Genomic DNA, 24,620 nt, shown 5'->3' on the forward strand with positions numbered 1-24,620 from the left:
AGAAGTCTTCAAAATAAATACAAGGATCAAAATGGCTGCTTCCTTTCCTTTCAATTAGGAAGTAAAAATGTTATGTTTTTGTAAGACATAACCTAGATAATACAGCAAACCTTATTCACATTTCAATGACTTCAAGTAGTAAATAAACCCAACTATGTAAAAGTATTTGTTCCAGTTGTTAAATTTGTTTACATATTTGCAATAAATCTTATCATTTAAGTAAACTATTGAACTCTTTGGTTTGAAGTTCTTCAAACAAAATTCTTTATATTGCTAATATCAAAATAGCAAACTCTTTAAAAATATAGAAAACTACTTTCAATTTCAGCTTTGCTTATATAAATATAGGATTTATTTTTTTAGATTCAATTGTTTATTATTGACAAATTTTAAACCTAATTGAAAGTTATTCTTTTTTCCCTTCTTTTTGTTTAGGAACTAATGTGTCAGAGCAGAGAAAGCTGATGTGGCAGAAGAAACGAGTCTTCTTTCTGACTCCACAAGTTCTGGCCAATGATTTGGTTCGAAATATATGCCCTGCAGCAAGCATAAAATGTGTTGTTGTAGATGAAGCTCACAAAGCTTTAGGAAACCATTCCTACTGTCAGGTACAATATATTGAATTGTTTCAAACAGTTGTTGATTTTTACTAAAAAAAATTTCAGTCTTAACTCAAATGCAAAAGAGTTAATAGAATGTAATTTCAATGTCAAAATTATTATCCTGTATTTAGAAAATTTCCCAATGCATATTTGAAACACACTGTTTCTTCTCAATTGTGCTATTCAGAGTAATGAAGAGTTGGATTCAATCTTAGTACAAAAACTCTGACGGATGTCAAGAGTTTAGTTATACATTAATAAAAGTTGGTTACATATTAATTTGTTAGTTGAAGAAATCAGTTTCATTAATTAACCAGAAGTACTATCAAAATTTTGAATTTTTAAATATAAATCATTTATTTTAAATATTCTACTGAATAAATGCTCAAAAGGATATAAAGTGATCATATAGGAGCAGGGGCCCATACCCAAGAGTTGGGTTTTAGGGTTTGAGCTGCTTCCAGTTTAAAAATAAATAAGTAAATGAAAAAAAATATTTTGAAACTCTAATTGAAATTCAATTTTTGTATTTACTGTGTATAGTTGCAGTTATTTTTTCCTTTTGGTGTAACATTTTTCTTGTAACTTATAATTCCTCCTCCATATTTTCAACTTAAAATTACATTTAAAGCATTCAGTGATGAAAGAAAAGTTTCATTGTGTCAGATGCTGCTAAGCATCTAGAGAAAATAAAGTATTGCTGTTTTCTAGGCTTAATAGATAAATGTATCTTTTAACGTTGCAAAAAATGTCTCAGCAATAAAATGGGATATAGTACTTTTCTTGTACATGTTCTTAGTCTGCCGTAAATCGCTGTTTAATAAGTATTATTCCATGGAATAAAACTTAATATTGAATCTTTCTGCTTTTTTTTTTTTTTTTCGTTCAAACTTTGCAAGACCAAGATGTGTATATAGACTTAAGAAGTTGAAATAACTGTAAATAAAATAAGCCCAATTATTCAACGTACATGGTTGTGAAATTTTTCTTTTTTAATGCGACCTAAGACAAAGAATATTCTCCAAACCCTTGGGCACAGATACGAGTGTGAGTAAAAATTGCAGACATAAATGCACAGATACTTTGTTTTAAAAGCAAAAGAAATGAAGTTGTCAATAAAAGGATATCCAAAAATTTTATCCTCTCCAAATGTTAATGCTCTTTGTATTTTTATATTGTTTTTCAGTATTAATTTCATTATGTAAAGTTAAGCATTTTATTACTCCCAACAATTTTAGTTTGAGGCACCCTTGAATCAACAATTAGTCCATGAACAATTCGTCACATTCGCATACCGCAACTGGTGACTAATTTAAGCGTTCTAATCAAGCTACTGGCTAACTGGTTGTTTCCGAAGTCGTTATATAGCTTCACCGGTAGATCCACCGGTCGATTGTAATTTAAGCTGGTTGATTGAACCATGTGAAAATTTTAACCAAGAATAACTATTTTTCACCTGCGCGTTATTCCTCTGCTCAAGTAACTGGGGATCAACAGAAAGCTTTCGATGAGACATCGGTTGGTGAAAAAACGGTGAATAACCGCTGACGTTATTAGCTATCATGTGATCAAGCAACCGGTAGCGGCATATGAACGAAACCAACATGATATTGCTTAAAAATTACTATGTGGATAATTTTTAAAAAGGAAATAATATTTATAACTCATTTAACTTGTTTGCTCTTTCAGGTGATTCGAGAGTTATGTTCATTCACTACCAATTTTCGAGTGTTGGCACTGACTGCAACTCCAGGAAGTGAAACTCAGGTAGGAGAATATCACTGTGCTCAGTTGTATACTGTCAAGCTAAATCTTGGCTAGTATTAGAGGCATGGGTGCCTGTATGGGCATGGGGTCAAGTGTGGGCTCAAGCCTCCCCCCCCCCCTTTAGAAATTAGAACTTCCTTGCTTTTAATACTTTTTTATTTGCAAAAATGTAAAAACATTTCTTCTGCAGCCATTAATGAATAAAGTCATTGAAAATGTCAAATTGCAATAACTCTAGTCCAGAGTTTCCCAAACTGTGGTCCGCGAGTCCATGTCAGGGGGTCCGTGGTGCTATCCAGCTAAAACGTTAAATATAGTTGAGATTGAAGGACATGTAACTATATTTTAATTCAGAAAGAAAGCACATTTATGAGGAATAAAAAAGATCTTGCTTAAGTACATGCAGGACGCAGCAGCCCCCTCCCCCCTCGGAACTCTTGGAAGTAAACACACTGCACATTAATTTCGTGCATTTGATGATATTTATATTAAGTAAAATGCAAACATTGAGGCACATTTTACAGCTGGGATATTATACTTCAAATAAAACTTTTGCTCCAAAATTTTCCAGACTAAATTTGATTATCAACATTCAAAATTTCAAGCTAAGGCTGAAATAAGTCAAATGCTATAGTTTGCAGTTGATTTTAATAATTATTTTGTACCACTATTTTATAAATTTGTTGCATATTATGCTTGCGTTTATTCAACAAAATCATTCGAAGTGAAAATAAATGTTTGACGCTTAAGATTTTCATACAGTCTTCAAATTTCGGACAATTGTCCTCTCATTCTGGCCCAATCGTCAAGGTCTAAAATATTATTAGCATACTTCATACTATATTGCACCCGCACCTGCTGCACTCGTTTGATGTAGTTAATATGTGTTGAGCTGATAAACAAGAGCAGTGAGCAAGGTTGTAGCACTGGAACAGGTGGAATTAGTTGATGTTTTTCCTATATCAACGGTAAGCACACTTTTTTGGCATTATAATTACATTTAAAGCATTAATAATGCACTGATTGCGATGAATGAAACTGCTTGCAGTTTCTGGGCACTGGTAACCAATAGCGAGCAGAGGGCAGAGGCTCCCTATAATTGACGCAAGCAGGCAGCATTGTGAAGGCTACGCAGATCCTAATCACAGTACAGTGCCTGCCACTTATTAAAATCACTTTCGTTCTGAGGACATTTGATTTTATAAAGTGGCTGCTTTTATAAACTGGTATACTTACATTTAAAAAAAATGAAAAGCTTTAAAGTTTCAATACTCTAAAAACGAAATCAATTACTTCATTTATTTTTGTTTTAAGTTAGTCATTTTAACTAAATATGAGGTTGAGGAACATTTTTTTATATTTGCACAAGGGTCTTAAAATATTGGTGTATAGTTTTTCCGTTAACGTTCAACATCATATTTTTCTCTTTGATATGAACAAGCAATTTGTTGAAATCTATTGAAAACACAAATTTGGCACTGAGATTTCCTCACCTTCTGAGACCGATTCCTTCCTTATTTATCAATTGTTTATGTATGATATCTAAAAGCTTGTTTTTATAAAACGGCGATAGTGATTTTATTAAAGGATAGTTTTGCATGTTTTAGTATTGCAATGATTCTGTTCTTCCAGATTTGATTTTAAAAAGCGGCTGATTTTATAATCCAGTGATTTTATTAGTGGCAGGTAGTGTATTACAGGGTAGGTTTTCCTGAACCATAGTCAATAATTAAAATCCTAATACGCTATAAATGTACAACTCATATGAAAAATTAACACCCTTAAACTAGGCTAACAGTGTTTTGTTCACCAACTTAAAAAGTTCATTTTTATTAGTAAACATGGTATTGAAATTTGGGGACAACATTTTTATTCCTAATTGAATTTCAAATAGATTTTTATTTCCACAACTCAAAATAATAATGTAAAAAATGAAAACTAGACAAGAGCTCTGAAAAAAAATGAATAAATAAATTTAAAGGGAAAAAAGCATGAAAATATATTAAGGAAAAAAAATGTGTTTAAGTTTGTCAAATTATTATTATTATTTTTTTATTATTATTATTTTTTATTTTTATTTATTTATTATTATTTTTTGCATGCACGCCAAGAGGGGGGGGGTCCGCAAAGCTCGTAATTTTTCCAGAGGGGTGCGCAGAGTTCTGAAGTTTGGGAACCCTTGCTCTACTATGTATTGTAATCAGTTTCCACGGGGTATTTATCTTGCTAAACCATGGGGAAAATATCTGAGCCCCCCCCCCCCCCTTTTAAAATTTTGCATATGGGCACTCATGATTAGAGGTGAAAAATGAAGAAATATATCTGAAATAAGCGCATAAGCAAAATAATTCTAACTTTTAAACTGAAATGTATTTTAGATTTTATGTGTGTTTATATAATTTTGACTTCATTATTTATTTTTGATCACTATTATCACCCTAAATTTATTTCAACTTTGATTTACAGTAATACTTGCTATTCATATAATTAATTTAAAATTTGTAATATGTTCTTTTATAGCAAATTAAATAAACAACTTAAAATTAGATTTTGAGGATTATCATTTTGTATTAACCTGTATAATAATACCGAAATATCATTGAAAATATCAACTATAATGCTGTAAAATGAAATTCATCCCATTTCTTTTGCTTAGTTGGAAAAGTTCTTAGAACTTTCCAAATATCTTAGTAAAATGTTTTGCTTTCCCAAATATATACCAGTAGGTAGCACAATTGTGGCAAACCTCAAGGCAACTTGAGAAGATAAGGTTTAGACCCTGTATTGAGTTGCTGTGAAATGACCCCAGCAAAAGCAGTGTTTAGCATTAAATTTCCCTATATTTCATTCACTTTTTTTTTTTTTTTTTTTTTGATGAAGAGCTGAAAATACCATCTCCCAAAGTTTAGGATTCTCACTTTTTTTTCTCTCTGTATTGTTATAGATAAAAAATATCATACTAAGCTTTATCTGTAATTACCATTATCATCGTTATTTTCAAAAATGGACTTTCTCAAATTCATCTATTTGTAAGATTAATGACTCATAGGTAAAACAGCAATTTTTTCTCATAGTTTTATTTTTACACTGCAGGAATTCAAATATTTTTATCCTCTAAACTGATATTTGCATTTTTTCTATAGTTAGAAAAAATTTCATTGCTTTATGTGGATGTTCTAACTTAGGTCATTTTTGTATTTGAAAGTTCACATTTTTTTATTTGTAAATAAAAAAAAAGGTTCTAAATTAGGTCATCCATTTTTGTTTTTGAATTTTCACCTTTTTTTAAAATTTGTAAATGAAAAAAATGAAAATAACTTAAAATGAACTAAAAGAAGAGGCATTGCTACTATAACTCTTGGATTGATTTGCCTTCTTTTCAAAGCTCCAATTTAATTCAAGATGAAATTACTAGACTCTCCCCCCCCCCCCCAGCCTTAGAGACTTGATCCAGAATTTTAAATATATATATATAATGTTGTTCATAGCTTTTAGTTTTTCTTTTTTTCTTTTTATTTAAAAGACGTTTTTTTTAACATTGAATCCGAGAATTTAACTAGCACTGTGTATGTGCATATCTATTTGTGTTTGTGAAGATATTTTGCAAAAAAAATCTGTTACTCTTTCTTGAACCTGTAATTATCCCTGTTCAGAGTTTTGTTCATTTACAAACAAAGCTGATGCTTGCTTTCTCTACCGTAACTGTATTGAATAAAATATGGTGTCTTAAACATGTCTTTAATATAATTACAGTCAGTGAAACAAGTTCTTGCAAACCTCCTAATTTCGCACGTTGAAATGCGAACAGAAGACAGTGAGGACGTGAAGCAGTATTCCCACATCCGAGATACGGAGAAAATAATTGTTCCCCTGGGAGAAGCACTGAGTAATTTGAAAGGCAAATTTCTTGATGTATGTTTTCAACTTCCATAATGCATATGCATTTACCTCAATTGTTTTGCATCATATTACCTCACTGCAATTTTTCTGTCTTGCAGATCATCCATGGCTATTTGAAGCGTTTACAGCGTAGAAATGCGATGGGTCCCAAGAATCCATCATCCCTGTCGAAATTCCAGATGCTTAAGCTCCGAGAAGCTTTCAGCCAGCAACCACCTTCAGCCATCTCTCGACATGAATATGGTCTCATTATGGCAGATTTCTCACTCTGCATCAGCCTCTATCATGCTTTTGAGCTTCTCTTGCTCCATGGGACTCGTTCCTTTTATAACTTTTTAATTGGTAAGTGTTTTCTGTTTTTTTTTTCCTTTGTTTTTTTTTTTTGAACAATCACAAATTGCCTATTGTTTTCACTTGAACGTTGAATGACGTCATTTAATTTTTTAGAACTGGGCATCTGCAAACACATGTCTACACACACCTGCACACAACCACCTACATGCCTGCACTCAGACATCTCCTACATGCACACGCCTACACACACATCTACACACATGCACACGTCTACACACATGCACACATCTACACACATGCACATGCCTGCACACAAGCTCACACATATATACACACTTGTTATTGCGAAAAACATAATTTGAATTCAAAATCTCAAAAATGCATTTTTTTTTTTTTTTTTTGAGTTTCTATCCATCAGATTTTGTTGGCCATGATGTTTTATAAGAAGTATGAGTCAAAAATAGATTTATGCTCATAGGAAGAATGTGTTCTCAAAATAGTTCTGATACAGATTAATACAAGCTTAAGAAAAATTTGAACTACAGTAGAGTCTTGAAAGTTCGAGGTTCTGCTTAATCCGAGGCGTCTCACTTATATTTTATCTTATTTTTTTTTAGTGACTAAAAAATGATTTTCAATAAAATCTGAAATTGGAAATCTTTTGCAACTGTTAAACTTATCACTTCATAAGGGAAATAATAAAAATACATTGAGATATTGGTTTCAGCAACAACCCCTGAGCAGGGGCGTGCACATAAATTTTGGGGCCTGTCACAAATGAATTTTATAGGGCCCCTCCATATCGCTTACCCCTAGGTCTCTACATATATTTTACTCTTAATTTTAAAAATCTCGGGCCCCTTCAGGCTTGGACCCAAGACAACAGGTGTACCTTCTCCTCCCTTGTGCATGCCCCTGCCCCCGAGTAGCACAAAATGTTCATTGACTCTTCAAGAATGGATTAAGAGATGCTTTGATGATAATAACTTGATACATAAAGCTGACATTGTTTTACCATGAAGAACGTATTGATATCCCTTTTGGAATACAATTGCAACAAGAAAAAAAAGGTTCACAATTTGATGCCTCATGAGTTGCATGTACGAAATTTAAACCTTCAACTAAACGTTTTTGTGTTATTCAAGATGCATACATACACACAGATACAGACATCATGACAAAACTCGTCGAAACAGATTCGGGCACAGCCAAAATGCATGTTTTGATTGCCTACAAATTTGCATGCATAAATACGGATGACATGGTGAAAAACTACCGTCAAAGTTTGTTTATACGTAATTTAAAGGGAAGTTTTAGATCAAATTAGAGTGATAAACATTTTGTGAAAGTAATACTTTTTTCTTTATGCAAGGAAGTAAAAGATGCTCCTCCTTATGTTGTCTGAATAGTGTTAAGTTTTAATCTGGAAGAATTTTTCGGATAATCCAAGTTTTCAGTAATCCAAAGTGACATGAGCCCCAATTACCTCAGATTTTTGAGATTTTACTGTATGTGAAAATAAAAGATGAGATGATAAGGTATATTCAAAAGTTAAAATCGTCCAAGTACTTGGTACCACTTAATTTGCAGAGCTTCACTGTCGAAACAAGGCCAAAATTGTCTAGAGTGTAAAATAAGGGTACTTTGGCAATATGAGGATTTATTGATATTGGAAATTAACAATTTTATAATGAAATTCCACTGCATAGCATCCCTAGAAATCACCGTATTTGTTCAAAATTGCATTTAAATTGCTTATTTGCCTTCATTATTTGTATTACAATAGAAGACCGTTATAGTGCCGACCTGTATAACGCAATTCTCTATAAACCGCACTACTTTTCAGAAGTAAACAATAGGTTTTGAAGTTTAAAAAATCTTTCTGTTTTGCCTTGCAAACATAAAAATTGTTAGACAAATTAAATTTTTAAAGTTTTTCATCTTTCCATCTTATTTCTAAGCTTTTAAATTGAAAATTAGTACTCATAGTAAACAGAAAATACCAGATGGCTCTTAAAAATGCAGCTGTTATGCAAACCATGAAGCTAGCAGAAGTGCAGGATTTTGATTGTGAAACATATTTATTTGTGAATAACTAATTGTAATATTGGTGCTTTAATACTCATTGCAGATAAAATTCATTCTGAAGTGCTAATATATAGATATATTCTGAATATTAGTTTCAAAATTTGCGAAATGATCTATATAACACAAAAACCTGTATAACGCAAAAGCTCTGGTCTCAAGGTGTGCGTTATAACGGTCTTCTACTGTATTCCTTTAATTTCAGGAATTGTAAATGGGGAAAAATCCATACCTCATGCTCGATCCGAGCTATCAAAGAATTTTTGTTTTGAAGAAGTAATGCAAGAAATTAAAGAAAAGTACATTGGTGACTCTGAAGGGACATCACATGTGAGTGCATTGTTTTTGTTCTTAAACTGCTTAAATAGAAAGCAGTCTTAAAAAGTTAAATGCAGTATAACCCCAATTTAACGATTGGCAAAGGACTGAAAAAAGTTATCCTTAAATCAAGGATATTCTTAAAAGAGAATGCATAGACATTCAATGCAGTCAAATCCCTACCAGCAAAATGTATCATTAAATGAAGGAAATCTTTAAATAACGTATTGTTAAACCATAGTTATACTACCTAGGTAAAGAGCCACAGTTCATTTTTCCATAACAATTTTCCCGAAATAGTGGATTTAGTTCAGCAAGAAATGTTTTAAAACATAAAACATATGTTTTTAAATTTAATTATTATTGTTTGACTATTATCCTTTTCAGTATTAATTTTTAAATTTTCTATATTAACATTTAATAATCTTGTTAAATTTCAAAGTCAAAGATTTCCCTAGTCTAAATTATTTCTTAAAGTTCTTGCTCCCTCCAATTCTCGAAAAGTTGCTTCTTGTGTCTATTTTGGCCGTGTTTCAAACTGTTAAATATCTATTTTCAGGATAATGGCAGGCTTAGAAGGTTACTTCCAAGTCATCCAAAATTAGTAAAATTACAAGAAATTGTGCTTGAACATTTCAGAGTCCTCGAAGCAGGTAATTTTGTTATGCATGCATTTTTAATTCACCTTTGCATACATAACTCTTGGCTCTACTTAATTTATACATGCTTTTCCTTGTGTTCTGAATTTCAACCTTTTCCTATTGATCTTTTATTCTGGACTAGTGGTACCTGCACGGCTTTGCCCGTTGTAGAAAATTAAAAGGTCATTTGGTTCGCCTGTATATTTACAAATAATGGATGATGAATTTCTCGCCAACTGGCTACGTTCATTCACTCTCCCATTCCACGTCATGATAATTTCGTAATTTACTCATCATCTTATGATAATTTTGCTCCGGAAAATGTTCTTAAAATTGAAATGGATAAAGAACAAAATCGAATTTTTGAAAAATCGCTTCGAGGTGCACACCCCATGCTACAAACTAACTTTGTGCCAAATTTCATAAGAAATTCGGCTGAACAGTCTAGGCGCTATGCGCGTCACAGAGATCCAGACATCCAGACAGAGAGACTTTCAGCTTTATTATTAGTAAAGATTTACAGGATTGAAAAAAACAGTTTAGTAAAATTTGCAAGAGATTAAATTTAAAAAATATGTATGAATCTCTGGTATTGCTAAAGAAAAGCAGGAGAGCATTTTAAACCTTTAATCTCTTTTGACAAATACAAAAATACAAAAGAGCATTTTTCTGATATTATGTTTTGCATTTTACGATAGGATTTCTACGTAGCATAATTTTTAGGCCATTTTTAAATTTTTTGGATTATTAGAACATTCATAGGTTTTTTTCTTGAAGCAAATTTTGTGCATTTTAATGAGAGAAAAAGCAAAATTTCAAATAAAAAGTATTTTCAAATGAAGAAACTTAATAATATGAAACCTCTCTCCTTGCGTTCCTGCAAAAATCGGTCTTTAAGGAAGGTAGTCACTTGATGAAAGTTGTTTTAAATTAGTGAATAATATCGTTAGATGCATGATATAAGTGCTATAAAAGCAAGGAATTTTACATAATTTAGCCGATCTTCAATATATTTGTTTTTTTTTTTTTTTTTTTTCTAAAAAAAAAAAAACTCAGTGGGACATGTTTTATATTTTCAGACTTTCTGAACTCATTTTCATTTCTTCAAATGAATGAGAAATGACAGTGACATTGGCCATGCAGTTTCTTCGCTTATTTTAAAACTAGCCGCCTGCCGCGACCAGCTGGTTCGCCTTCTTATGCCATTCAACTTTCTATGCAAGCAGCCATTTACAGCGGCTCTTTGACTAACTTGTCATTTACCTTTTTACTTCAAGTTTGTCGCCTTCGGCAGCTCTTTAAATAAATTTGGCAGCAGTGTTAATCAATTTCCTAATAAAAACAAAGATCACACAAAAAACCGCTTTTTTTATTTAAGTAGAGCAAAAAAAAAGTTATCTCCAAAATTCGTCATAGTGTGCAAAAAGTAACAAAGTAAAGTAAGTGACAAAGAAAAAAAAATCTTGCTGTTTTTATTGAATTAAATGCGCACAACTTTGAAATGTAACATAATATAGATACAGCAAAACATCCAGATTGGGGAGGGGGGAATGGAAAAAGAAATAAATGCAATCACTAAATAAAACAAAAAAAGAAAAGAAAAAAAGCAAGCACTGCCGGAAAAACACGTGGTCATCACGTCATAAAATGTAGAAGTAAGCTATATAGTAAAAAAAAAAAAAAAAAAAACATTGTTTGCGGTTAAGATTCCGTCGTAAATATTGAATTGAAATCCAAGTAGTGACGTCAGAGGCATAAAAGATTGAAGAACGCTTTTTTTGACCAATGCGTGGAAAGACATGATGTGGTCAGCATTAAAAAAATTGTAAAAAAAAACTATTTCGTATTTTTAAGAACTTTTTTCTTCTGAAAAGGGCGAAATGTTTTTATTATTACCTACTTAAATTTTAGAAATGAGGCTTTGATACTTCTCGCAGGATGATATTAGAAAAATATAAAACCCAGGAAAAAATGCAAACTAAAGGGGTTTTTTTCAAAAATTCATAAAAAATACAAAAATTGCTTTATTTTCAAAATTTTTTCTTTCATCATATTTAAAACTAAATTTCCAACACTATAGTACAAAAAATATTTGTGTGGTGCGATTGTTTCAGGGTCTGTGAGCAGAAAGGTAAAAAAAGTGCAAAAAAACACAAGACATTAAATAACTTTTTTTCCAATTAAAATATCAAAAATCGAAGCCCGAGGTGCACATCTTCGGCAGAAACTGTACCTGTATACCAAATTTCATCTTTCTAGGCCTTAACGTTTTCCCTGGAAGTGCGCCCACACACACACAAACATCTTATTTTATTATATGTATAGGTGACAGAGAAATATGAAATACGTTATTAAATTCTTGCCAAGGGAAGGGATGGAGTGCAATCAGAAGTTGAATAACCCCATTTTCGAAACAAAATTCATTTTGACCCGTCTCATCAAAGGATAATGTGTTTTTTTCCAGATAGGAATGGGACACTGAACTAAATCTCCTGTTCTCATAATCCTCCTTGATTACTTTTTAAGAAAAGGGTCTATATGATAGTGTATGTGTTCCCATTTCAGCGCAAATTACTAAAAGCCCCCACACACTGAGTTTATGATTGTATCCAGCTTCAGTTGTCAAGCAACATTTTTCTTTTTTTAATCAAGAAAAAGCGGTCATTTTGAGAGGGAAAGCATCTGAAGTAGTGGCTTAATGGAGGAGCAACCAGCATTAAATTCATGAGCTGAAATTCTGTTCCATCAAATTTTGATTGTTAAAAAGCTGGGGCATCTTAAATATGCCTCAAAACCAAATGTTGATGTTGTTTTCAAAATTAAAGAAATTTGCTTTATGATGCTATTGTGTTTTTCGATTTTAAGACAACTATAGAATCTAGGAAATCCGAGTCCCGAAAGTTCAAGGTTCCACTTAATCCGAGGTGCTTCATTATATTTTACGTTATATTTTTTAGTAGCTAAAAATTTGATTTTCAGTAAAATCTGAAAATAGAAATATTTTACTGCTGTAAAACTTATTGACTACGTTCAGTAAATAATAAAAATGCATTGAGGGGTTGATTAAGTTTCGGTTGCGTTGCACATATAAATGTGTACGGATATCAAGAAAAAATTAGGTTAAAATTCGTCTAAATGTAATTAAAAGAAATTTCTGTTTGAGCAATAATTTTTTTTTGTGAAGACAACCGTTCCTTTTCTTGATGTAAGGCAGCAAAAGGTGCTCCTCCTTATGTCTTCCGAGTTATGTAAATTTTAATTGTCGAAAATTTTTCCAGATTTATAAATTATTTTTTACTTTGTAAGGTATTGATTTATATTGACAATTAAATTATTTTTGCATTGAAGTTATAATGCATGAGTATGCATTTTTACATATTACAGTGAAATTTCCCTGGAGCAACCACTCCGTTCCTGACAAAAATGGTCCTTAATGAGGTTGGTTGCTCTTAGAAGTTGTTTTCAAGCATGCAAGAAGCAGCAATAAAAATGAATTTGCCATATTATGTTTACAGTATATTAATTATCAACATTATTCTAAGAATATATTTAATTAGAGAAACTAAAATTTTTGTTTTAATTTTGAAAAACAAAATATATTTATAAAATTAATTTTCCATTTAGAAACTACCTCGCTACAAAATATGAAAAAAGATTTGCTAGCTTCAAACTCGTAGTTTTTTAGACAACTTTTGCTTTTGTAGTAACTTTTAGCTGAAAAAATTAATTATTCATGTCCTTATCATTAGTCAAATTCTAAGATTATTTCTTAGTTGTTTAAATGAGCTAATAATAGATTCCGACCTCTCAAATGAACTAGGAAAGCCTTCGATCCATTCATAAACAACTAATAAGTTTCAATAAGCAACCTTTTGGATAACTGCCATCTTTATCACTCTCTCACAATGATGAACGCAGGCCTGACCTACCTCTTGATAGCATGTCTCACTTTCTAAGGGTGCAAAAAACTAGGCCCTCTTTTTTGTAGCCCATTTACCACCTCCTTTTTTAATCCTTTTCTTGAACCTCTTGACAAAATAGTAGATTTTACCTTCTTATTCTATTTTTTTCCACTTTTGTAAGCAAGAAAAGACTATGTACAAACTAAATGTTCCATTTCTTTTCTTTGGTTATCTTTGTTTTGGTTTTCTCTAACTGAAAGTTTCTTCATTTATTAGCACTGAGTTTAACGATTTGCCGGTCGTTGTAAGAGGCATTGATGGTCTCTCCTAGAGGATTTTGAATGTATAGTAGAAGTTGGAAAAAATCAGTGCCTCAGGGTAATTGGCTGTCAATAGAGGTGTTCACTCATAGAAGTTTAACTGCATTTATACTTACAAGTTAAGATTTATAATTAAAAAAAAAAAAAAAACAACATAAAAACTATCTGAAACATTTTTTTCTTAAATAAATTTTAAGGTCATTACTTTTCTTCAATTTAAAGTAATTTTTGTTGATTTTTAGATGCATTTCTTAATAATTTTCATCTATCAACGTCCTAGCCTTGGGCAAAACATTAAAAATTTATTCGAAATTTCATCACCAGATTTTGCAACTTAAAATTAGCAATTCAAATTTTATACCATGTGTTGCATTTAATTTGATATAAATGCTAAAACTTTGTGAAGAAATAATGTGGTCTATTTTCAGATAATGTGCAGCAAACAAGGGTTATGATCTTTTCCCAGTACAGGGACAGTGTCCAGGAGATAACAGAGCTACTGAGCAGGCATGAGCCTGTGATCAAAGTGATGAGCTTTCTTGGACAGGCTGCAAAAGTTGGCTCTAGCACTGCTTTCACCCAGAAGCTGCAGCTACAGGTCAGTTGATCCTCTGAAATTCTTGGTTTCCTTTTTCTGGTGGATGCCCACTACATTTGGTGCAGAAAGTAATTTGATTTCTATCTGAAGATAAGCCCAAGAGAAAAACTTTTAGCAAAAAAAAGATTTCAAAATCTGTACTTGAAAAGATATTGAAAACCTCACCATTGAAAAATTTCTGGCTCTAGCTTGAAGTTGAATTATTATTATAGTCATTTGCTCTCTTATCAACTTTTTTTGCAAGTGATAGAGGTTTTTTTTTTTTTTTTATTGCCAACACTTTTTTTCACAGATACTTTAAAATAGATTTAAAGCTTTCAGATTGTCTTCTAGTAAGAAAGTGTAAAAGGACTGGTTAAGAATATTTACATTTAATATTGTATTTTGGAAATAATTTTTTTTAATTTATAATAGTTAATAATAGTTAAAGTCATGCATTAGTGAAAATATAAGCATTTATTTTGAAAATGATTAAGTTATTTTATTTAAATGTATATGTAATTTTTTAAAGATAAATTGCAGATATAAAGAGTGGTTCAAAAAGAATCATGGGGTTTCATTAAAGTATTGATTTGAGAATGTTGGACATACAGCTCTGTTGGAGCTTGAATGACAGAGCTAGTTGTAAATTTTCAATTGGCTGCTGGTAGCTGTCTCTGTGTGTTACTGTATGTGTCCACCTTGTTATTTTTTTTATTTGGTTAATCAAAATGCCAACTAGGGGAAGGTGATTTAGCACCTTATGATTAACACCCTAAGTCACCAGACTTAACACCATTTGATTGATTCCTGTGGGGCAAAGGATGCTGTGTCTATACCTCCCTTATCAGCTAATCTCAAAAAACTGAAAAATTGAATCACTACAGCAATTACTTTTGTGACTGTGTTTATGCTACATCGTCTACGGCAGGAGTTAGTGTACAGCTGTGATGTCATTTAGGTGACAGGAGAGGGTGCATAGGACGTTTTAAGAATAGTTTAAGTGCGTAAAAAATTCGTTTTTTAAAAACATTTTTACTCTTAGAAATATACATATTTGAAAGCTCACCATTCTTTTTGTATCATCCATAAATGAAATATCACTTCTGAGCCTGTTTTGATTGCAAAGTTTTTTTTTTTTTTTTACTTGACAGGTTATTGAAAAGTTTCGTACAGGAGGCTACAATACTCTAGTTGCTACCTGTGTGGGAGAAGAAGGTCTGGATATTGGAGAAGTGGATCTGATAGTGTGTTATGATTGTCCAAAATCGCCCATTCGACTAGTGCAGCGCATGGGTCGCACAGGGAGGTTTAGGAAGGGACGAATCATTATTCTGTTATCAGAAGGCAAAGAAGAGCAGGTGAGTTCATGTGCGTGATTTTCCTGTTAATCAATAGCATTCTTTGAATTTAATTTTTATGTTAATTTTATGGTTATTCTCTTTTTCTCGCCTCCTTAAATAAAAAAGAGAATTGCGCAAAGAACCCATGCCTGTAAGAATGTCTTTGCATTTTTTTCCATTCACCTTCTTTTGCCTATTAAAGAAATGTTAAGTAGTGTGGATAATATTTAGCAGATGTTTAAAGATTGCTGCTGAATTGCTGCAATGTTTTTTAAAAAAAATTAAGCCTACTTTCCTCATACAAGCGAATAAATGCATATATCCTTTTTTTTTGTACCATCTTTCTGCATCCTTTGCAACCATCAGGGTTTTTTCATGGTTCAGATAGACTCTAAAATTAATGTACATTAAATTTGCATAATTGTTACAAAATGCACCAAATATTGGAGGGTATGTCGTTCCATTTCCCCTTCCCTAACTACAGCATTTTATTGTATTTCCCCCCCCCCCCCTACATTAATCCATCCTGATTCAGTTTGTTGAAACCATTTTTTCCAGACATACAAAACATGTGAGTATCAGAAGAAGAGCATTAATCAGGCCATCAAGAAGGGGTTCTCAGGTGCCCAGCTGTATCAAAACAACCCTTCTCTGGTTCCAAATGGGGTGAAACCCGTCTGCGTGAAGAAGAATGTGGAGATTGAGGTGAAGAAGATACCTACCAAGAAAAAACGTAACTTCACTTTCTTACTAGTACACGTTTCACTTTCTGTGATTTTTAGTGCTCATAAAATTTTTTGTTCATTCCATTACTTTTAATCAATGGAATTCATTAAAAATTATAGCCTGGTAAACTGTTATTATTGAAAGTATTAAATTTTAGAAATAATTTTAGGCACTTTATATACATGCTTATTTACTGTCAAAGTCAAGTATGAATCGCTCGTAAAATCCGTTGCGTGAAGTCCCAGGGAATAATCATATATTGAGGTCCGACTGGATGTAAAATTAATGGCTCTAGGTTAGGTCTCAGTACTTGTTTTCAAAATTAACATGTAAAATACAATGTAAGACAAATGTTTAAATTTGTAGTTAAGGTAAAGTAATGTTAGGCTAATTCATTTTAAGATACTGAGGACAACAGAACCAATATGTTCTAAGAACTAAAAATTTGGAAATCTGTTTGCATCCACTGCCAAAATAGTTGCTGTGTTTTTATTTCTATGATATTTTATGGTGTGAAAAAAGATAATTTTACTCTTAAAACTACCTTTAATCCTTCAGTTTTTATTTTTTCTTTCTTATTTTATTTTTTTATTTTTTAAATGTTAGAAAGTATTCTTAAACCTAATTTTACTTGTGTTTGTGTCTGCTTTGTCAGAGCGAAGGTTTAGTTGATGCATAAAAATTATCAACTAATTTCTTTAGTCACTTCAATAGAATTTTTATTTTGTTTACACATTTTGACTACCCCAAAACACATTCATGCAATGGTTTTTACAATTTTTGCTGGTCGAACCAGTGTCAATCCAGGCTGGGGTTTACCTTCCTGGTCTCATAAGATTTTGAATTTAAACACAGTTGAACTCTGTTAATACAAAATAACAAGAATCCACCAATTTGTATGTATTACAGTAGACCCTCCTTTTATGCGGGTTTATTTTATGCGGTTTCGATTATACTCGGTTTAAGATTTGACTCCTCTATTTTATTGCAGTAATGAAAACAGATAAAATTTTCTCCTCTTTCAAAATCCAAACTCCTAAAGTTTGCAGATTACACGTAATAAACTGCATATTTGCGTGCTAATGATCGAGCTTGGGCCACTGGAGACATTTTATAGGATTTGATTCCAGAGCTCTTTCCAGAAGTAAAGTTATTAAACTCAAAGTTCAGAAATCACTGGAAGAAGAACTTTTAGGAGTGACAAAGGAGGACAAAACCAACGAGGATACTGACATCGATGACACACAATCAAAAACTTTCACATTGAAAAATTTGAGCCATTCCTAGACAATAGAAATGATCTTTCTGATTTGTTAGTGAAGGAAGATTCTGTTACGGAAATGATGCAAGTGATCAAGGATGCATTAATGCTCTGCAAAGAACTACAGAGAAAAATTCCTAATGACTGCCATAAGACTATCATAGCCAGCTGTTCTTTATAAACAGAACACAAAATTAATTTATATTTTCTTTGTGCATGTTGTGCATAGAAATCGATATAAGTACACATTGAACTTATTGTGCAATTAGTCATCACTAGAATGAAGTATTTTTTCATCTACGGAATCTAGCCTCTATTTTAACACCACTATTAGGTCTCAATTTACGTGGTTTCGGTTTATGCGGTTTTTCCGTGGAACATAACCCCCACTTAATAATGAGGGTCTACTGTATATTGTTAAGTCCAATGGTACTGACAACCAGGTGCTCCCCAATAGGAGACCCCTGTGACTTCCTCATATTCGGCAAACTTTGTCTAGTGACTCTGCAAATTTGGGGACTTCTCAAATGTCTTAACTTAGATTAACTTATGTATGCATACCCATGTTTTATCATTTGGAAAAGTTAGGAGTTCTATTTAGCAAATTGAAAATTTCCACCCTTACTAAAGTTTCAGTTTGGGGTGCCACCGGTGACAGTCTCAATTATAATTAGTGATAATTTGTTTCATTTTGTATTATCCATTTTATGTGTGAAAACTTTCCATGTTAATGTGACTTGCTTTTTAACATTAATTTTCATGCAGAAAACAAAGCAACTGCATACCTGAATGAAGAAGAAAAAACAGAGTATGATGCATGCTTTAAGGTGCCTCAAAATGATCAACCACTACTGCCGTCATCAGAAATGGTCTCTTTAAAGCCCCAAAAACAGGCAAGTTCCTTTTTATTTTTTCATGCCGTAAAAAAGATAAACTTTGTTAGTGGCGGCACCAGAAAGGTGTGAGAAGTGCAAAGCAGGCTGAACACAAGAATACCATGGGGAGGGGGGGGGGCAGAGTTCAAAATTTTAAGTTTCTACTAATTATATTTTCCCTAATTTTGCACCTAAAAGTTAAAAAAACATCAATAAAAGAAACAACCTTTATTTTTTAAACAAAATCAAGCTTAATGCTCATATGGGGTGTATAATAGGTGTGTTATAAGCACTAATTTTTCAAAATGCATAATACAATTATACATGCTGATTAATGTTTGGATTTACCTTAACTCAGGGGAACAATTTTTAATAAAAATTTTGGTCAGTTAGACTTTTGAGCTGTTACAGAATGAAATAAGCATCTTGATTTCAGAACTGCAGTTAGTTTTCTTCTACCATATCAGGGTTTTTTCTCTACACCTTATGTGAATGTGATCTGTGTTTACTGACTAAAATTTAAGTTTATTTTAAAATTTCCAACAGAAAAGAAACTAAGTTTAAGCCAACCAGAATTGCCTGGAGTGTCAATTAGAAACAACTATAAGGAATAAATTTTGTACAATAACCCATTTATTTAAATGTCTAGAGATATACGAGCAAGAATGCATGTTGCAAAATGTCAGAGAATGATTTAAACAGAAAAAATCACCAATTTCATCCAGTTGTGTCTATTGTGAGTTCAAGTTCACTGGAGACACATTTATTCTACAAATTGTTATGCACACCACTCTGCAGGTGAATCAGTATGTATCATCCAGGAATTGGGAAACAGAACTAATTTGTTAAAATGGAACCCAAATTGTTTATAACCTAATTTAAAATTAAGGTTTTTGTGTTCTGAACATAAAGTGTGGGAAAACTTTTAATTGTATAGTAGTAACTATTCCTGAAGCATTTTTAATTCTGCTAAAAACAGTCACTTTTGACTGTTATATGTGCATGAAATAATTTTTCTTAAGGTATTGCAACTTTTTATAGATAGCAAATTCTGTTACAGGTTTTACAGAGTGGTTCTTCTCTTCATCAGCAAAATAACTCGCAACTTTCATTTTCTAAATGGATCCTATGGCAAACAACTCCACAGAGGACTCATTTCGTTTCACACTCAAGGCAGACGTCCACCCTTGTTGAAATTATGGAACTAATTGAAACAAGTTCAGAAAATATTCCAAAGTTCGACTTGTCGCCCAAGATGTTGGATAAATTGTATCCCACAAGAAAATGTGAAACAGGAGTATACAATGGTTCAAACTCGAATAATGTGCCTCTGTATGACTATGAAAACATGTTACTTGAAGAAGACTCGGATGTTATTTGTCTAGGGTCTGAACAAAACTCTTTGCTTGAGCAAGAAGTCATTCAAAGAACATCTTTCTCTTTGAATAGTGAGAAATTCAGCCCCAAAGACAATTTACTGAAAAGATTATTTGGTATTGATTTCACAAAATCTTTAAATAAAGGTCCTCCTCTCAATTTAAAGCCGCCTCCATTAAAAATAAGCGTCGGAAGTTTTGACAATGATCATGTGGTAGAAGTGAAAAGCACTAAATCATTTGATACAATACTACACATTTTGAATAAAAAAATAACTGCAAAACTAAAACGCAAAGCAAAAGAACTAGGCAGGAATATTCCTTTCGGACTCCCTATCACAAAATTGCGAACAAGCAATGATTCAGTTTTAAATGAACGAAATAATTTAAGCCAATATGTCAATGTTTTGGATTCCTCATTAACTAGTAAATCAATAAGAAATGAGCTTAGCTGTTTAAAGGGTTCTCTTTATATGAGCAAGGGAAGTAATTTCAGGGAAATGGAAAAACTTTCTGATGGCAAAAGTATAGTGTCATCTCTTCAATCGCCAAATCTCAACTGTGTTGAAAAACAAAACAAAAGTTCTTGTGCAGTATTCGACAGTTTAGAGGCTTGTGAAGCAATTTCTTTCGACCTAGATTTTGATTTTCCGGATGAAATCTTAGAGTCTTCTAAAGTTCCTAATTTTGATCATGGAAAGACTGCAACTTCACCATCATGCCTAGCAAGAGAAACCAAGACACCTCAGGTGGATAATACTTTGAAAACCAATAATTCAAAAGATGTTTCAACAATCCTAAAGCAGTTTTCAAGCTCAAAACAAGATAATTCACCCAATCTTGATACCTCTTTTTCCCAAACCTTAAAAGTTAAAAAAGTTGTTATGGAAAATGATGTTGTGTGCACTAGCTCCTTCAGAGCAGAAAAGAATCAAGATTTTTGTGTCAATGAGTTTGACAATCCCAAAAGTTCTGAAATAAATATTTTTTCTAGTACAAATCCATACAAATCAGCTTTTGGTTCTTCATTTAATAATGATTGTAAGAAAAGGACGTTAAATATTTCTGTTGGCGCTACCCAGTGTACATTAACTCAATTAGTGGACATGATTAACAGCACTGGCCATGTAGAGAAAAATAACCAAATATTGGAGAGTGAAGCACTTTCTGAAAGTCCAAAGTCAAATGCTCCTAGTAGTTCTGATGATGAAATAGCTCCCACTCCACCTAAAAATAGTCAAAAGTTACAACGAATCATCAAAAGTGTCCCTAACTTTGACTGTAGGCATCTTTTGAAGAGGTCGACATCCGTATCGGAATGTTCTTCTAAAGATGAAAAGCCTCAAAAATCCGAAACTGAAGTTGGTCATGGTTCTCTTCCTCAACTCCCTTCAGTCTTTGAATGTAACAATGATGAAAAATTTTCAAACAATGAGCAGGATAAGCTACCAGCAATAAAAGAAGCAGATCTGGGGGCAACACAAAAGTTAGAGTTTGATATCTCGTTTGACTTTTTCACCTCGCCTCTTCCTGCAGAGGCAGATTGTCTTCAGGAGAACATTTGTGATAACACAAAATCTGAAGTATTTCCACAAACATTTCATAAATCAGAATTGCAGTGCCTTAATGAGCCAAATGTAATGAGTCCAGAAAGTAATGATAATACAACTATTAGACCTGGTGTTGTTCAACAAGTAAGAAAAGAGGAATCATTGCGTGCTCTATCCACAGAAGACAATTCTCCAGAAGTTCCAAATGCTTTTCCAGAGTCTGATGCCGAAGAATATAATTTGGACAATTTACCTTCACAAAGCATTTTGCAGTCTTCTACAATAGGTAGTCCAGTCAAAAATTGTTTCCCTAAAAGGAATTTGTCTCGGGAAAATATTCTTGATGACAGCTTATTTAAAGTACCAGAGCCAAGAGCCTTTCTGGCCTCCTCAAGGGTTTGCAAGGATTCTGTGTCGAGTGTAACTAATAACATTAAAGAATTGGTGCCAGACATTCCTTCTAGTTCTAAAAGAAGGTTCATCGACAGCGATGATTCAGATGATGATTTCCAGTTCGTGAAAAAGTTGAAAACAACCAGCTCAAAAAGTGATGATAGTCATAGTGACAAGAAAGTCAATTCAAAAAGTGCCAAAAGTAAAAAGAGGAAGAGGAATAAGTTTCTTCTCACTCAGGCTGATGTTTCGGAGCCAGACAGTTCTGAGGAAGAATTCAGTGCAAATGAAGACATGTTAGATGACAGTTTTATAGATGATGGTACACTTTCCCAACAAAATGATACTGATCAACATGCTTTGTATCTGAGGTCAATAAAAGGTTTTGCTGGCTTGCCGCAAAATTATAAACTAAAATTTCTTGAACCTCGAAATGACAGTGGTGCTACAGAAACTATTTATGACGACTCCAACTATGAGTTTGATAGCTTTTGCGTTGGCGATAATGATGTTGAATATCTTAGTTCTGAGAATGACAAAACACCTGAAAGAAGAAAGACTGGTATGAAAAGATTTAAACGTATTCGTACAATGGACTCTAGCAGCTCAAATGATGAAACATCTCCGAAGAAAAGTTTTAAACTTACCGGTGGTGAGGAACAGTGTTTTAATGATGATAGTGTGACAAGTAAAAATATTTCAAACACATTAAGAAGATCAGCAAAAGGTGCAGAAAACCCTCAAGAAAATTCTGTGAACAAAGCAATGGAAAAATGCATTTACAGTGAAAAATTTTCATCAAAATTAGCAAGGAAGGTGTTTCTGAATAAAACTGCTGCGGTTGTCCCCAATAATACAGCGCCTCAGAATGCAGCAGCTTCCAACATGTTTCCTGATTGTGATAGGAGAAACAAATTACAGGCAACATCTTCTGATTTTAAAAGTCTTCCTGAACAAGATGATATTGAAATAGTTTATGATTCCACAAATAATAAAATTTCCAAACATGAAGTTTCTCTATTATTTTCTTCTTTTCAAAATGAAGACTGCCGAAATATTCAAAACAATGTAACATATAATGACAACCATTCCATTCCTCCAGAATTTGCAGATGAAGTAATGTGTTTTGATTTAGAAAATTTAGATGAGAATTTATCTGAATTTGAAGGTATTGAGAGTTTTGGCGCTGAAAAAAACAATCAGGAAGAGCGAAAATTTTCAATGGATAAGATAAATGTAAATGAAGATGTTCCCCATAAAGATTCAGATGAAGTAATGTGCTTTGATTTGGAGAATTTGTCTGAGTTTGAAGATATTGAGCACTTTGCCATTGAGAAAAACAAACAAGGGAAAAGAGAAATATCAAAAAATCAGATCAACGTCAAATCCAGCAAAAAAAAACTCTTCAGTGAAGATGCTCGTCATAAAGATACTGATGAAGTAATGTGCTTTGATTTAGAAAACTTTGATGAGAATATATTGGATTTAAGAAATAGTGAAAGTTTTGGTACTGAAAGAAATCAACAATTGGAAAAAGAAGCTCCTGTCAAATTCACTGAAAAAGAGAAGTGTGGAGGTGTAGTTTATAAACACGACAGTGAAGCAAACAAAAGAAACCCAAACTCTGCCCTTGAAAATTGCAATGAAGTTCCTTTTGACGATGTGTGGAATCATCCAGCTAGTTTTTGCTTTGGATTTGATGAAGCTGCTGACAGTGCTGTGGCTTCGAAGAGTACCACTGAAAGTAAAAATAATCCCCGAAACATTCCAATTCTCGTTGATTCTCGTGAACTCGCTTCCGGTAAACCAGTCATTTCCCTCTTGAGGAATAAATTCGGAATCAATCCAGTGGTGATGCACTTAACTTCCGCTGATTACGTAATCAGCAGCAGACTGGCCATCGAAAGGGTTCTCGATTCAGAATTTTTGAATCAGCAAATGCCGCCAAGGATCATTGAGAAAATTAAGATCATGCAAGAGATGTACGAGAAAATAACTGTCGTCATCGAAAAAGATAACCGCAAGCAGAGGTTGAGCTTCAGCAAGAATGACACTAAATACCTCAGCTTTTCTCTGAATGTTTGTTGGCACGAGAACACAAACATCTTGTGTTCCATTTCACCTGAACACACCGCCCAGTTGCTGTTCAGCCTTGTCCAGAAAGAAATGAAAAGGAATCTCCACATTAGCGTGCCGACTGTAATAAACTCCCGTAATCAAGACCTTTATAACTTTTATTCCAGTTTTCCTCTAGTCAGTCCCATCTGTGCCTTCAACTTCATGTACAATTTTCCTGTTTTAAGAATGTTTTTTGAGAGCTCTGCTCACGAAATCAAGAAAGCTGGTTTGATATCAAGCAAAAGAGCTTTGAAAATCTTTAATTATTTAAGGAGTGAGTACTTCCATATTGATTCCTAATTATTGGTATCAAAAATGTGAAATTCAAATGAAACAATCAAGATAATGCATTAGAAATGTGTCAAACACAATACTTGTTTTTGAGTAAATCGTTTTAGTTTGAGCATTTGATAACAGGAGAAAATCTTGCCAAATGCAATATTTAAGAACCAAAAACCTACTCTGCCAAATTCTCAACAACATTCAAACATGACAAACCTTAGGGCATTGGCCATTTTTCAGTTTAGCAAAATTTTCCATTTTTTATCTAATGTCTCTCTGTTAAAACTGTA

The 24,620-nt window shown here is 32.8% G+C and overlaps 1 protein-coding gene across 1 annotated transcript in view; it reads left to right on the forward strand.

Annotated features, from left to right (window-relative positions):
• The window catches only part of LOC129220603 (Fanconi anemia group M protein-like), a 41,408-nt gene extending 16,788 nt beyond the window's left edge, over positions 1-24,620 (forward strand). Inside the window, exons 3-14 of the mRNA XM_054855033.1 lie at positions 436-608; positions 2,292-2,369; positions 6,123-6,281; positions 6,368-6,611; positions 8,854-8,995; positions 9,543-9,619; positions 14,258-14,427; positions 15,561-15,767; positions 16,308-16,482; positions 18,502-18,629; positions 19,672-20,104; positions 21,089-24,620. Of these exons, the coding sequence (XP_054711008.1) occupies positions 436-608; positions 2,292-2,369; positions 6,123-6,281; positions 6,368-6,611; positions 8,854-8,995; positions 9,543-9,619; positions 14,258-14,427; positions 15,561-15,767; positions 16,308-16,482; positions 18,502-18,629; positions 19,672-20,104; positions 21,089-24,348 (5,246 nt within the window). The 3' untranslated portion in view covers positions 24,349-24,620. The remainder of the gene's footprint in view (positions 1-435; positions 609-2,291; positions 2,370-6,122; positions 6,282-6,367; positions 6,612-8,853; positions 8,996-9,542; positions 9,620-14,257; positions 14,428-15,560; positions 15,768-16,307; positions 16,483-18,501; positions 18,630-19,671; positions 20,105-21,088) is intronic.

The sequence above is a fragment of the Uloborus diversus genome, chromosome 4 (assembly GCF_026930045.1).
Source record: "Uloborus diversus isolate 005 chromosome 4, Udiv.v.3.1, whole genome shotgun sequence".
In the NCBI taxonomy this organism is placed as follows: domain Eukaryota; kingdom Metazoa; phylum Arthropoda; class Arachnida; order Araneae; family Uloboridae; genus Uloborus; species Uloborus diversus.